Source organism: Anabrus simplex, chromosome 3, assembly GCF_040414725.1.
Source record: "Anabrus simplex isolate iqAnaSimp1 chromosome 3, ASM4041472v1, whole genome shotgun sequence".
NCBI classification, from domain to species: Eukaryota; Metazoa; Arthropoda; class Insecta; order Orthoptera; family Tettigoniidae; genus Anabrus; species Anabrus simplex.
The window spans coordinates 485,833,310-485,849,789 of NC_090267.1; the positions used below are offsets into that span (position 1 = coordinate 485,833,310).

General features: G+C 40.5%; 1 protein-coding gene across 3 annotated transcripts in view; it reads right to left on the minus strand.

The window, feature by feature from the left end:
• Positions 1-16,480, minus strand: part of larp (La related protein) — a 414,361-nt gene that overhangs the window by 249,609 nt on the left and 148,272 nt on the right. For 2 of the 3 annotated variants that reach the window (XM_067143616.2, XM_067143618.2), the window contains exon 2: positions 12,379-12,455. In XM_067143616.2, the coding sequence (XP_066999717.2) occupies positions 12,379-12,455 (77 nt within the window). Of the gene's footprint in view, positions 1-12,378; positions 12,456-12,548; positions 12,642-16,480 lie in introns of those variants that run through there. The other variant, XM_067143617.2, reaches the window with a different exon arrangement.

Sequence of the window (16,480 nt, forward strand, 5' to 3'; positions counted from 1 at the left end):
ATAATAATAATAATAATAATAATAATAATAACTTCAATAATATTCTTTTTTGGGCTAGATGTGTGGATGATACTTAAGTAATCCTAGATGAAAGCATAACAGACGCTGCTTCCACTCTTGTCAACCTTAAGAATATTGACCCGCACATAAAATTTACGCTTGAATCTGAATCTGGACAAAGAATGAATTTTTTAGAACCATCATGAGGCAAGCACATTCCTTAAAATTCAATATCTTCAGAAAGCCTACCCAAACATCTTCCACTATTCGTCAAGATTCCTCTCATCCACAAATCCATAAAAGAGCAGCTTATAATAGTATGGCTCATCGAGCCTATACTGTCCCAATGACCGAAAGTGATCTTAAAAAAAATTGAACAATATCCGTATGATTGCTAAACTCAATGGATACAATAGTGCTTTCATTGAAGGTATTATCAATAAATTCAAACATCGTCCTATAACCACTCTGAAAAAAAGAAAAACCAAAAGTTTCTTTATTTTCTACCTTTACGTTCAATAAAGATATTTATAAGGTCACTAACGTTTTTAAAAAACATGATGTTAAAATCTCCTTCAGAACCAACAATAATAACGCTAAAGTCTTAAGGGGCCCATAGACGTGCAATATTATTGCGCAGTATCGGGGTTTGTGCAATATCATTGATAGCGTGTATTTAATATTGAAGGGTTGTGCAATATATTGTACGAAATCAAAAGAGTTTGAAATATATTGCGCAAATCACAAAATGCTGTGTCGTGTGTTGGTAATATTGTGCAATATCGCGTCCTCCCGCCAGTTGGTATCAACAAGTGGGGGAGAACGTATCGTGATGGCAGACAAACAGGTAGTGAAAAAGTTTATTTTGGAGCTTATCGAAGCCTTCCAGCTCTATGGGACGTTAAGAGCAAAGATTACAATAATCGCGTTAAAAAAGGCGAACAGAACGAGGTGCTTATTAAGAAATATCGCGAAAAATATCCAAACGCCGACAAGCAAGAAGTTATTTTTTTAAAGTCAGTTCTCTGCGTACAAACTTCCGGAAGGAAGTGAAGCGGCATCGTGATACAGAAAAGAGTGTTCACCAAACAAAATACCGGCATGGACTGACTATATATTGCCACGCATATTGTACGTCTATGACCGCTTTTGCACAATATATTGCACAACCAGCAATATTATATCCACACGATTCTATTTATTGCACAAACCCGATTGTTGTGCAATAATATTGTATGTCTGGGCAGCTAACAATATATTGTACAATCCATTTTGCGCAATAATATTGCACGTCTATGGGCCCCTTTACACAACTCATCATCTGTTAATAGAACTGATTGTTTTTCAAAATCCAGTGTATATAGGGTAAAATGCAACAGCTGCAATTTTTCTTATATTGAACAAACAGGAAGAAGCTTTAAAATACGATACTTGGAACATGTCAGTGCCCTAAAACACAATAAATTTTCTGCAGTTGGTCAACACATGAATGATTATAATTATAAATTTACAGACATTAAACATGATATGGTAATTCTCAAAATTATGAATAAAGGACCCCTCCTTAACATAACAGAGAATTGCTTTATAAATCTAGACCAATATTTAAATCCAAACTTCAATCTTAATGACATTTCCAAAAAAATCAAACTTTCTTTTTGATCTGCTCATTCAGCTTTTCAGACAATCAAAATCAAATATTAAAGGTCCAATTTTTCATTCTATTTATAGTAATTTTCTTAAACAATCTTCCGTATTCCCACATCCCTCAGCCCCACCTTAATATCCTCTCCCCTCCCCCTTTTTCTCCTTCCGTTCTTTTTCTCCCTTGTCCTCCTCAAGATTTCCTTTGAACTCACCTACCCCCATTTCTCTCTTCAGCTTATTACAACATGTGTTAATTCCCTTATGACATATTTTATTTAAATATTTTTTTCCACCTGACCCAATTTCTTTCTTTCTTTCTTTCTTTCTTTCCTTGCTGTCATTTATTCAGAGTCAAATGTATGGCCCGCATTGAAATGTGAATTTATATCCACCTTTATTTAACTCCATATATGTTAATCCTCCTCGCGTACCATCCATCGCCCTTCAAGATTCTAGAAACAGAAGATCTTTCTTCTAGCATTTTACTTCGCATCAAGATTTATTTCAAGTTTATAAACATCTTGAGAAGACAATGTTACGGTACTGAAATTTCAATTGATCTCTGAATGAACAGCATCGCTTGAAAACCAACCTTTTTCAATTTCCATGACCAACAACTTAAGAATTACTTTTACAACTTGTTACTTTTATACGGCGCACTGGACCTTTTTATGGATCTCAATTTTTTAACGTAATGTAACGCATCTCTGGATTCTTAAGCCTCCACACACAACAATTACCTTCCTTCAAGTTCCAGAAAACTGAAGAGCCTTTCCAGCATCCATGTGTTTTTACATCTATGAATATCTTAAAAAACGACGTAACTTCATCTCAGTTGTTCTTCGAATATACAGCAGCAAATTTAAGAAGCCAGCATAAGTTGAATTCCTTGAACCCACAACTGAAAAATTTCCATCCCTATCAACTTTTTAATGATATACGGCGCACTGGTCTTTAATCGTAAATAAACGACGTGACTTCGACTCAGTGGTTCTTCAACTGGATACCAGTATCTTAAAGGAGCCAGCATATTCTAATCTCTTTATCCAGCAACTCAAGAATTATTTTAATAATAATAGTGTTATTTGCTTTACATCCCACTAACTACTCTTTTACGGTTTTTGGAGACGCCGAGGTGCCGGAATTTTGTCCCGCAGGAGTTCTTTTACGTGCCAGTAAATCTACCGACACGAGGCTGACGTATTTGAACACCTTCAAATACCACTGGACTGAGCCAGGATCGAACCTGCCAAGTTGGGGTCAGAAGGCCAGCGCCTTAACCGTCTGAGCCACTCAGCCCGGCTAAGAATTATTTTCTATAACATCTTTTTAGTGCGCACTGGACTTTTTAATGCTATACGGCGCACTGGACTTTATTCATAAATAAACGACGTAACTTCGGCTCAGTGGTTCTTCAATTGGATACCTGCATCTTAAAGGAGCCAGCATATTCTTTATAATGTGCACTGGACTTATTATGAATCTCTTTCAGAGAGTTATTTTTTAACATAGTGCTGCACAATATCTCACATGGTATGTACTTTTACGAGACCTAACGTGTCTTTACATTGTTTAATTTCTTCGGTATTTGTGTTTTAATTTTGCTCTAGGCTGACGATGACCTAGTGCTAGGTCGAAACTAGTCCCTAATCATTTATGTAATTTAAGCTCTTTACATTTTGTATTGAAAAGGTGGGCACAAATAATACATTAATTTACTCTATTGTAGAGAACAACGTTCCACGGATTTAACAAATTCATGTCTCTGAACGCCGTGTCTGTAAGGAAGCAACAGATATTGTTATGAATTTAAAACTTCTAGTTTTCAAGCTGTAGAGAGAACAAGGCCAATTGCTGTCCAGCAAAGAGGAGTTGTAGTGGAGTCCCATGTAGTTCCATATAGTTTCTGAAGGATATTAATAAGTGGCCTGAGCTCTGCAGCAGTCTTAATCAGGAAGGATAGAGTTCTATCCAGAGTAACACCCACATACTTGGGATATCTATCGTGTTGTAAAAAGGTATTTTCCAACTACACTCCGAGAATGTGGTTAGGCATAAGGTTGTTGACATGGAACGAACAAACTTCAATTTTATTCACAATAGTTTGGAGCCTCTATTTGCTAAAGCTCTATCTGAGAATACCTAGGTTAGCTGCAAGTGTTTCCTCAGTGGAGACAATCCTCACATCCTAGTACATAATGGCGAACCGTCTTCATTTCTATCACCTTCAGTAACGCAAAGATAACCCACATTAGCCATGGTTAAGTTTGTACCTCTGCAATTCACTCATTCACTTGTAAAACTCTGGATTTAGTTAACTAAGAACAACCCTGCACATCTTGCCAGTTTTAACAATGTGCCCTAGGCATGAATCTTGATTCTATTCCTGAAGCCATTCTTATCAGATTTAAACATTTCATTGATAAAAAAATTATAAAGCAAGATTACCTGCTCCTGCAGAAAAGCAACTGCATATATAACAAATGAAATAAGTTTGTTTTAGCTTACAAGAATTACTGATATAACCTTGAAGGTTTGCTCTATTACACAGTCTTAATAAGACTATCATATCTACACTAATGTTCATCAATTAATGATAATGCTGAAATGTGTACAAACAAAACTTCCATATCACGTCCGGTTATCATGCCAAACAACCTGTAGGGACTGTAGGCTTGACCAGGTTCATGATGGCACTGTAGGCGTACCAATGAATCACAGGTACAAATATACTTTTGAGAGTTTGGTGTCGAGAACAATAGTGAAAAGTTGTTTTTTTGGACATGCTAACAGTGACAGTGTCTCGGAAATTGCTTAACAAACACATATTGATGATGCAATGAGAAGCAGGATAATAAGCGTGACTAGAGACTGGCCAAACACAGCAGTGTGTGCCATGGGAGCTCCATGTGCCACAAAGTACCTCACCATAAGTGCCCGAAAACGCAGAGTACTTCTGGAAGCCTTACTTGGGACCTCTGCCACTGCAACCTGAACAGTTGTTTCCAGACACACTGTATAAAGACAACTCACCAGGCACAGTTCATTCACCCAGAGACCTGCAATTTGCATTTCACTAACGAATGCCCACAGAGGAACCTGTAACGCCTGGTGTAGAGAACACAGTACATGGACAACGAAACAGTGGTCCAAGGTTCTCTTCACAAACAAATCCAGGCATAGTCTCAACAGTGATTCTCATCGATTATTACCCAATGACATCCTTGAAAAACACCAGTACATAAGTGGTGGTGTTATGGCATGAGGCATGAGTTTACGTATATCCCTGCATATCTCTGACAGAGGAACTGCAACGGGTCAGGTGTACCAGAATGTCATTCAACAAGACTACATATATTTTGAGGGATGCAGTGGGGCCCACATTCCTGCTGATGGAAGACAATGCACAGCCACAGCGAGCTACTAAACCCCATCAAGCACAACTAGGATGCTCTCGGTCGACATCAGTGCACAACTTACACCCCCAGGGCTCTCCAGAAGTTTCGACGGCAACTGGTGCAAGAATGGGAGGCCATACACTGACAGCTGCTAGTCAACCTGGTCTAGAACATGCCAACCGGATCCACCGCACATGTCAATGTGCTTGGTTATCACATACCATACTGAAACATACTCAAAAAACAATCTCCCTGGCTAGTATCACATGTACGGTGGCTCTCACCCATCATAGGTCATGAAGATAATAACAATAGCATCAGTTGTAAATAATTATTTATCCTTTTATTTAGCCTAATGCTTTTTGTGGCAGCAAAAAGGTATCGTTTTGGATGAACTGATGTTAACTCATTTATTTATCTGAATTTAAAAAAATATGTAATCTGGTATTGTAGAAATTCGTTGGACTGAACATTTGGACCTTGAAGAGTCTTTTCTATTTCATAAACCAGGTCTTATGCAGAACATTTTAAAATTACTGTTCTAAAAACTCCCACTTTTATTTGATTGTATAAAATTTTAATTGAATCTGGTACAAAATTTTATCTGTTGATTTGAACTTTTCGACTTTGGAAACATATTGTAATTTGGTAAAGGTTGCTTATGATAAGCACGAACTTTTCTAGAAGATTTCATCCTCATGGACTCAACAAGAAAGAAGAAAAATCTGATGGGAGAAAATAAAAGTGTTATTGGTGAATGTTAGATCTGAATGTGAATTCTGCATTCTGATTTTTTTTTTTTTTTTTGTAGTTTCGCCTTTTCCTGTTTCTCGAAACTTCACGGCTCCTTTGGTGGGAGCTGCGTAGCATCCGTATCTTTATCAGCTGATCACTTTAGTGAGCAGACGTGCTTGGTGCGCACGTGTCCAGATATGTCTAAAGAACCCTTAATGTCTTTTTATTATTTTACTTTTTTAAATAAATATGTTTGATGACCAGGGGAATTACCTTTCTGAAAATCTATTTTGCAAAAAGGATACGTTTCACTACTTCACGGGGTTCCATGCTGCTTCCCTTACCCTATCTGTGGTTGTTGTGTTGCCTTACTTTTTTTTCTTTTTTTTTAGTGCTGCTATGTGTTTGACCATTCCAAAGTTAATTCCATATTGCAATGTTCTTTCCATTTAATTGTGTTATGTTAACCACTCAGTTAAGGTTATACTTTCAGTGCCCAGGAGTGTCCGAGGACATGTTTGGCTCGCCTGGTATAGACCTTTATATTTGACAATCGCTGGCAACCTGCGCATCTTGGAGTGGGATGATAATGAAGTAGAGAGAGGGTAAAATCCAGTGTCAGCATATAGCCTACTCCCATAGAATAACAGCAAGAGGTCTGCTCAAGTCGTAACATCACCATTCGACAGATGAATCACCCTCAACAGCATCATATGCCCTCACTCCATATGAACACTGCAGTGAGGTTTGGAATTATTGAATCTAGGCCTTTGGCACACAATTTAATTAGTAGAAACTGTATACCATCCTTCTCCTAGCCTGTCAGCCAATAATTGGATGGTGAAAGTTCTTTCCACCAATGGGACTCAAACAGGCTAAGCACAGTGTCACGCCATATGCCTTAACGACCACAGTCACCAAACAAGGTTGTTGCAAACAATAAATTGCATAAATGCAAACATGATCATAACAATTGATAATGATTCAGCCATCATCCATAGAATGGCTTGTGCTGCTGTCAATGTCACCCCATTCAGCGCTAATCTCATCTCTATACAACTACTGTAGCCTACATATAATCTGCTAGCTGCCTTAATCTTGACCTATGTTTCCATCTAAAACCCACCACAAACAAGTTGGATGCCTCATCAATTTTTCACCCCTCTGTCATTTAAAATTTTGCCGAATTGTTCTTTCCCTTTGGCTGTGTTCCAATCCATCCATCACAAGTTCAACATCATTCCGTAACATCACATTTCAAAGGCCTCTTTCTTTCTGCACTGGTTGTGGTCCAAGTTTCACTCCTTACATCCAGTAAAGAAAGCCAGCAACACGACTGAGGATGCTGCCATGCTGACCTCATGATACTCTAGATGTCTGCAGATCATGCCTCTTGATGAGCTGTATGAATCATAAGCTCTTCACTCCCACAAACTCTTCAAAAACCTTTAATATGCACATTTCTTTTCTACATCTACATTCTATCATCAATTGTTGTCCAACTACTGAAGTAACAATATTCAAATAGTACTTACTATAAGGCTATTTCCTAATCTGATATTTCCTGCATCATCAGACTTCATTCGGCTGCATTCCATTACTTTGGTTTTATTTATTTCAATCTTGTACCACTCCTCCAAGCCTGTACCCCAACCCTTTCCCACCAGCTGGAGGGTCTAAGACCGCAAGGAGGAGAAGAGAGGTGTCCGCCTTGTGGTCAGCATGGACTCCAGGGATGTGGAGAAAGTGGTGGGGAAGAAGATCTTCTGCGGGGTGCATGTGGCTACCTTCACCTTGGTGGAGGGCAAGCATGACAAGCAGAGGACCAACCCCACCACGGAAAAAATCGAGACCAGCAGGGGCAAAGAGCTGGAGCCCGGACAGGAACCGGGGCCAGCCAAGCCCCAGGATCCATCGCGGGAGACGGAGCTGCAAGTTCCGGAGACCGCATAAGGTAAAGTATTCTATGAAAGTAAAGAATGATTACTTTCATACAAGCAAATATACAACATTGTATAGCGGCCTCTAGGGTACTTAATAGAAGTATCCAGAAAGGCGGGTTTTCGGTCGCCCTGATACAGGAACCCTGGCTTAGACAGGGGCATATCATGGGACTAAAATGTGCAGGTTTCACGCTATTCAGTGGAATAGCAGAGGAGAAGCCTAGAGCATGTATACTAGTTAAGGATCATAACGCTTGGGCTATACCGGGTTTCATTAGTAGAGACCTGGTAGCGGTCCTAATGAGATATGAAGAGGGCGGACAGCCAAGAGACTTGGTTGTCTGTTCTGCATATTTCCCAGGAGACTCTGAATCTCCACCCCCGCCGGAGGAGTTCAAGAGACTGGTGATATACTGTAGGAAACAAGGATTAAACCTCATAGTAGGATGCGATGCCAATGCTCATCATAGCATTTGGGGAAGCAAAAATACAAACCGAAGGGGAGAGCACTTCATAGAATTTCTATGTACAACTGATCTTGAGATCATGAATATTGGTGATACCCCTACCTTCATTAATAATAGGAGCGAAGGGATCATAGATCTTACCCTGGGTTCCATGGGAATCATGCAGGAATTTAAAGACTGGAAGGTCTCTTTGGAGCCTTCCTTGTCAGATCATAGACACATTGTGTTTTATATAGAGGGCTCCATCGAGACCCCGTCTTACAAAAACCCTAGAAGAACCGATTGGATATCTTTTAGGGAGGACGTGAGGAGGGGACTGGAGGGAGGACCCTTAAACATAATTAAAAACAAAGAGGAGCTGGAGCTCAGTGTGAGTTTTCTCACACAGACACTGGTTACCTCTTATGAATTAAACTGCCCTATTGTTAAGGCAAAGAGAGTAACAGGAAGCTTCAAGTGGAATAGTTATCTTGAACACCTGAGGAGAAATACACGAAGGCTCTGGAATAAATACAGGGAACTTCAGGATCAAGAAAGCCTAGATTCTTACAAAGAATCACAAAGGTATAAGTCAGAAGTCAAAAAGGCTTCTAGGAAATCTTGGAGACAATTTTGTGACTCCATTGAAAGTCAACATGAAGCGGCAAGGCTTCGTAAAATTTTAACCTTGGATAGAAGGGCAAGGCTGGGCTCACTGGAGACTCCTTCTGGTGGATACACATCCACAGAGGGGGAGACCCTGAGCTTACTGCTTGATGCCCATTTTCCAGGTTCGGTAATCATGAATTGTGAGGTAGAATCGAGCGGATCCTTCAGACCCGATAAAAGTGGCTGGAGGGAAGCCGCAGAGATTGTCACCCCAAGAAGGGTTAAGTGGGCATTAGAATCCTTTGCCCCTTACAAAAGCCCAGGTGTGGATGGGATCTTCCCGCCGCTTCTTCAGGAGGCGGGAGAGGTCCTTATACCATACCTGGTTAGAATTTTTAGAGCCTGTCTCACTATGGGGTACGTGTACTCCTAGTGGCGTCAGGCGAAGGTGGTATTTATACCTAAACCCGGAAGGTCTTCATATACTAGACCTAAGGATTATAGACCCATTAGTCTAACGTCTTTTCTACTTAAGACTTTGGAAAGACTGGTGGATAAACATATCAGGGAGAAAGTATTAAGAGACTTTCCCCTGCATTCCCACCAACATGCATATCAACCAGGGAAGTCGGTTGAGACGGCACTGCACCAGCTGGTTTCTAGGCTGGAGAGTGCCTTGGATCAACAACAACTTGCCATGGTTGTATTCCTAGATATAGAAGGGGCCTTTAACTATACATCTTTGGGCTCCATAGAACGTAGTCTAGAGAGAAGAGGAGTGAGCAGCATGCTCATAAAATGGATTATGGTCTCACTGCAGGGTCGTCAAGTTCTGTTTACCCTCAACGCTGTAATGTTGAGAGCTAATATAGACAGGGGGTGTCCACAGGGAGGAGTATTATCATCAACATTATGGTGTCTGGTAGTGGATGAACTACTTACCAGGTTAAATGTTGGAGGAATATACGCCCAAGGCTATGCAGACGACATAAGCCTGATGGCGGTAGGAAATTTCCCCAGTACGGTTTCCGAACTCGTACAGAGCTCTCTACGTAGGGTGGAAAGATGGTGCCACGAGACAGACTTGTCGGTTAATCCCGATAAGACGGAGCTTGTGGTATTTACCAAGAGGAGGAGGCTAGACGGACTGTCAGAGCCTTTCCTATTTGGGAAAAAATTAGTTAAGACAACTTCGGTTAAGTACCTAGGGGTAATCCTTGAGGCAAGACTGAGTTGGAAGAAACACATAGATCATAAGGTGGATAAGGCTCGCAAGATTATGTGGGCCTGTCGCAGGGCCGTCGGGAAGACTTGGGGCCTAAGACCTAAGGTGGTCCAGTGGCTCTATATCTCCATTGTACGGCCCACGATCACCTATGCATCTATAGTTTGGTGGCCAGGCTCAGAGAGTAAAACTGTGAGCACCAAGTTAAACAGTGTCCAAAGACTTGCGTGTCTAGGAATAACAGGGGCACTGGATACTACACCATTATGTGCAATGGAGGCCATCCTAGGTTTTCCCCCATTACATTTATATGTTAAGGTAATAGCGGGAATGAGTGCCTATCGCCTTTGGTCACTCGGAGGATGGTCCTTCAAAAACCCGAATAGAGGTCATGCCTCTATTCTTACAAGGCTTCACCAGACTTGCCCTATGACAATGATGATCGGGGATCTGATGAAGCCTAGCTTTAATTTGAATTATAAATTTACAGTGGTGATACCCACAAGGGAGGAGTGGGCCGCGGACGCTGGGGCCCGTCTTAAGTCTGGGGGCTGTACGTGGTACACAGATGGCTCGCGGACGGAGACGGGCACAGGCACCGGGGTCTGGGGGCCTAAGACAAGGCTCTCCCTTCCTATGGGTAAATATGCTACTGTTTTCCAGGCTGAGGTATACGCAATACTAGCCTGTGCTGTAAATATATGGAATATGCCTGGACACAGAAGACATATCACTATTTGTAGTGATAGCCAGGCAGCGCTAAAAGCACTATGTGCAGTTAAAACAACATCAAAACTGGTATGGGAATGCCAAAGGATGTTAGATCAGCTGTGTGAGCTTAGCTCAGTTACCCTATTATGGGTTCCTGGGCACACAGGTATCAGTGGAAATGAAGAAGCTGACAAACTAGCAAAACAGGGCTCAATGGGTTCCTTCATAGGACCAGAGCCCTTCCTGGGAGTGTCACTCCGAAGTGTGAGACTGGCAATATCCCAATGGATAAACCAGTCTCACCTAGATATTTGGAAGAGGTTAACCATAGCAAGACAGGCACGTGAACTTATCAAAGGGCCTAATCAAAGCTATAAAAAGGTCCTAATGAATTTGAATAGGACCAGAATGAGAATGGTAGTTGGACTGTTAACAGGCCACAATACCTTACAGAGACACCTACACATCATGAAAATTACCCAGGATCCGATGTGTAGAAGATGCGGTAAGGAGGAGGAGACCTCCGCGCATGTGTTATGTCAGTGCGAGGCTTTTGCAAGCACTAGACATCGATTCCTGGGCTCACATTTTGTGAGCCTGGAGGACATCAGGAATGCCAAAATCCGGACACTGGTATCCTTTATAGGAGCACTAGGGCTGGACTAGGCAAACCTGTTCAAGGGGCACAAAGGGTCTTCATAGACCTACGTGTGGAGCTCTGCGAAAACAGGGCTCACCCATTTCTTATCTATCTATCTATCTACCCCAACCCTTCAGCAACTACTCTATTATGCTCAAGAGACATAATGACAATATCTCCCTAAACTGCTGCTATCCAAATTTCTCTCATATTTCCTTTACTGCCTGTTCTATAAAAAGGATGGAGGAAGGTGGTGGAAAAAACTGCAATCCAGCTCCACTCCATTCTGGACAACTGATTGTCTTTCATATCTTTAGACTGTTATCGCAGCTGGGGATTTTTCTTTCTTGTTCTTTTTTTCCAGTCTTCTTCACATATCTCCACTCACCTAGAAAATTTCAAAGAACTGACCTACTGGGCAAGTTGGCCGTATTGGTTAGGGGCGCTCAGCTGTGAGCTTGCATCCGGGAGATAGTGGGTTCGAATCCCACTGTCGGCAGCCCTGAAGATGGTTTTCCGTGGTTTCCCATTTTCACATCAGGCAAATGCTGGGGCTGTACCTTAATTAAGGCCACGGCCGCATCCTTCCAATTCCTAGCCCCTTCCTATCCCATCGTTGTCATAAGACCCATCTGTGTCGGTGCAACGTAAAGCCACTAGCAAAAAAAAAAAAAAATAATAAATAAGTAACTAATACCGATGTCAAATACATTTTCCATTTCTAAAAATGCCATGAACAGTACATCCATACTCAATATTTTATTCATTTTTCTAAGATCAGATTTAAATTTAGTATTGCCATGGGTGCTCCTACATTTGTTCGGTACCCAAACTGAACTCTCAATTCAGATTCAAACTGTCTTTCTATCCTTCAGTAAATAAGGAATGCATGCTTAAAGTTTTAACATGTGCGATACTACACCAATGGTGCAGTAGTTTTCACACTCACATAATCACATTCTCTGACAAGAGCAATTAAATTAAATTGTTTCTTATGTTCTCAAAGTATGAAAAGTTCACTTACCCGTTGATTTATTTTCCGGCGGTCTTTGGTTGCTTTCACAACTGTGGGTTGAACTACAGAACCTGTAGAACCATTTTCTGAAAGAAGAATGGAAAACATCACAATCAAGCCAACTGATACAAACCCAACAACTAAAATTCAGTTATAGAAACTGGTACACCCAAACATACCTACTACACAATTGTGAAAAATAAATCATATTGACTTCTTGTATGCCTTTAAACCTTAACCACTCAAGAAGAAAAATGCTGAATATCCTAAGTTTCAATAAAACAGTGTATCTAGCAGTGAGCTTGCAATCTGCAAGGGTGGCTAACGGAAGTGCAAAGGCCGTTCATATCTCGATCAAGATAAGGCCGGCCACGAAAAGCGCGGATTTTCCATGGTTTTAGCCAAACATGATAACAGCAGCTTGTGTAAAAGGCATCCACCCCCTCCCCCCACCCCCGACCCTCATTTCAACGCTTACCTTACAACACACAATGTAACGCATTTCCGACACATGGACACAAGTCAGCCTTCCGATGCATCATAGCATTTAATTATAAAGACTACAACAAAGGACTTCAGAGAGGGGAAAAAAACGGGTCATTCTTCTCAAAAGAAGAAAAAGTTTTTTCTTAATTAGAAAATATCTCTCTTTCCCAAAAAAAAAAAAAATCGCCACCATTATCGGCCAAGGATTTAATTTTACGGGGAAAGTATTCCGCAATTGAGTAAAGTTCCGAGCGGAAAATAGTTTGAAACAGTTCTGCAAAATAACACCCATGCTTATGAGAAGAGAATGCGCGGCAGAAGCATATTTTCATGTCTCTTTGCTATCATCTTGTAATCAGTTCAAACCTCAAACTGAATATGAACAACAGCAGCAACGACAGGTAATCTAGCTTTGTACCAGTCCCAGCTGCTCGTAGCGAGCGAGCTTTTCTGGCCGTTTAAATGAACAAAAAAAGATTAACAGTGCCGCCACGTATGTAAACATATGTTCGGCGAATGCTGCCAACTTGTTACCGTGCGTCACGAAGCCGATTACTTGAAATCCCCATACAAGCATTGTTTCAAGGACACCACAAATTGCCGCACTGATAGCGCCAACTGAATATCCAGAGATTAAGATTACTCAACAAGCGAGTAATGTATGAATTCTAGTCATTATAAATAATACTTAATGTTTGAAAAGTTACGTTCCTGAGCGATCCTGGCAAGGCTGTGCCGTCTAACAATTAGTACTCTGGTAGCATGGAGAAAGAGCATCAGAAACGGAAACATTCGAACGTAGAATAAAGCTATAAGGCATAATCATAAACTGTATCACGCAAGTACCTACACGAAGCCAGTGCGGATAGTTTTGGTTTATGGCCAGGGAAAATAGTAATAGCGTGTGGTCTTCGGAGACTAGATGATGTTCCTAATGCCAAGTGAATTTTCTGAAGAGAATTTCACTTCGTAGTCGGCAGATTTGAAATTTGCTTCATTGGATTGATAGCCAGCAGGTGAGCCACAGCAAGAACTCCCCTCCGAAATGGAAATACGCGAAGAATGTACATTAATTTACATTGGATTACCCATCGTGGCTGCTATTGCTCATGTTTAGTTTGAGGTTTAAACAAATTAAAAGTTGATAGCAAGAAAACATGAAAATGTCCGCTAAGCAATCTCTTGTCATTAGCACCGATGTTATTTAGCAGAAATGTTTCAAAATAGTTTTCCCAATCACAGAGAGACCTATAATTTGACACTGGTGCACCAACAACTCCAGACTTCGTGAACACGAAACGCTGTAATTAATCGATTTCATATTTAAAATATTTATGCCTGTCTTATAACCTAAACAAGGTATTGAACTCGTCCGCTGAAGGGAAATTCTATTGAGCAGTACTTACTGGATGTAGCCTCTGCTACTGCAGTCCTACCAATAGCGTGCTTTATGTACACCTCTAACCTGATACGTAATATATATTGTATTACGTATGTTTTCAAAAGGCTATTTGCAGTTAAACAATTCAATCTTAACAAAAACACTAAAAGAAAAGGTTGCTACTTTCAGTCCTTTCATTTCAGTCAACTCGTTTCTTTCCGGATAATTTTCTGCCCTTTCCCTTCAATTCCGCTTTTAAATCCGCAAACGTCATTACACCTGTATTATTTCCCATCTCTTTCAAAACATCAGCAGAATATGGTAATTTCATTTTCATGGATTTAAAGTAATTGTTTCGTTTCGATTATCATAAATTTAGAAATACAGTACTCCATATAAGACTCATGTAAAACAATCGAGAAGCGGAAAGCGCATACCGTGTATTACCATTACGCTGTCTAGCGGACAAGTTTTGCGTGATACATCCCTATTGCCTTCTTCCCGTACAAAAAATGACACTTTACCGTACTGTAAAATTACTTTCGCACTGTTTTATTAAAAATCGTCTCTGATTGGTTGAACTCCGCTTCAAACACGGATAGACAGAGAGATTATGAATCAAGGAACACCTAACTTAACCTTGTTGGATTTGTTTCGCTGCCTGATTGCACCACTGTGGTTCCGTACTCATCCACACACAAAATGGCGTCTGCATTCCCAACTCGAGTAATCTACCGCCATGACGTACTAACTACCAACGAGCTAGAAAGTAGTCTTCTTTCTAGCTCGTTGCTGACTACAGATGTATAGGTTAATCAGTTCCCATTACAGTAGATGTCGGAAATGTCAGTATATGATAAAGTTCGTATTAACTTCATTAAACCAGGACTACAGAGGACCATGTTAACGACTCTGGTAGCTTAGTGGACTGTTTGCTGCTTCAATAGCATTAACATTTTTATGTATTACTAGCAGAAGTACCTTTTCTTCGTACGTGTTATCAGAAACTGGCTTTAGTTACTCATACAACCGGTGTGACTGACTTCTTTAGATATTTATATCACTGGTGTATTTACTTAAGTACGTAGAAATTATTTGTCATGTTTGGAATTATAGTGTAAATATCATCTTCTTTTCTTCATGAGGGCCTCTAAATATTAATTCTTAATTACCATCGACCTCTAAGATCTTCTGCTACCATGATTTTCCTTCATTCCCACCTAGTTATACATGCTCCCTTCACAAATCTGCAGGTTTAGTGTAAGCATACTTCCGCTAGATAGTACCACAAATATAAATATTATTGAGGGCCTGTACTACGACTGTCAGGTAAACAGCCAGATACGTAGGCTGCAGTTTTGCAACCTTGAAGTTAAATATTTACTTGCGTACTACCAACGAATTTTAACGGCAGTATCGTAATGCGGAAGATGTAACATTTTTATTGGGTTGGTAATGAGGTTACTGAAAATATAGTGATATTTAGCGCGGTGGTATGCGTGTTCCCTGGTGTTTTCGTTTGTTTAGCTGTATTCCTTTTGAAATCGTATTACTAGAATCCAATATCAGAATCTTATTAAGCTATAATGTGGAAGTTCAGGTCAAAAACAGAATTAGGACCGAAATATACACAAACGAAGGAAACTGAAACTGTTATAGAAAATATACATACATACATACATACATACATACATACATACATACATACATACATACATACATACATATATTACCATTATAGACTTATGCCTTTCAGCGTTCAGTCTGCAAGCCTCTGAGAATTTACTAAACGTCGCCACAATCCTCGATTTGCAACTAGTGTTGTGGCCTCATTTAGTTCTATACTTCTTATCCTTAAATCGTTAGAAACCGAGTCTAGCCATCGTCGTCTTGGTCTCCCTCTACTTCTCTTACCCTCCATAGCAAAGTCCATTATTCTCCTAGGTAACCTATCCTCCTCCATTCGCCTCACATGACCCCACCACCGAAGCCGGTTTATGCGTACAGCTTCATCCATCGAGTTCATTCCTAAATTAGCCTTTATGTCCTCGTTCCGAGTACCCTCCTGCCATTGTTCCCACCTGATTGTACCAGCAATCATTCTTGCTACTTTCATGTCTGTTACTTCTAACTTAAGAATAACATAACCTGAGTCCACCAAGCTTTCGCTCCCGTAAAGCAAAGTTGGTCTGAAAACAGACCGATGTAAAGATAGTTTCGTCTGGGGGCTGACTTCCTTTTTGC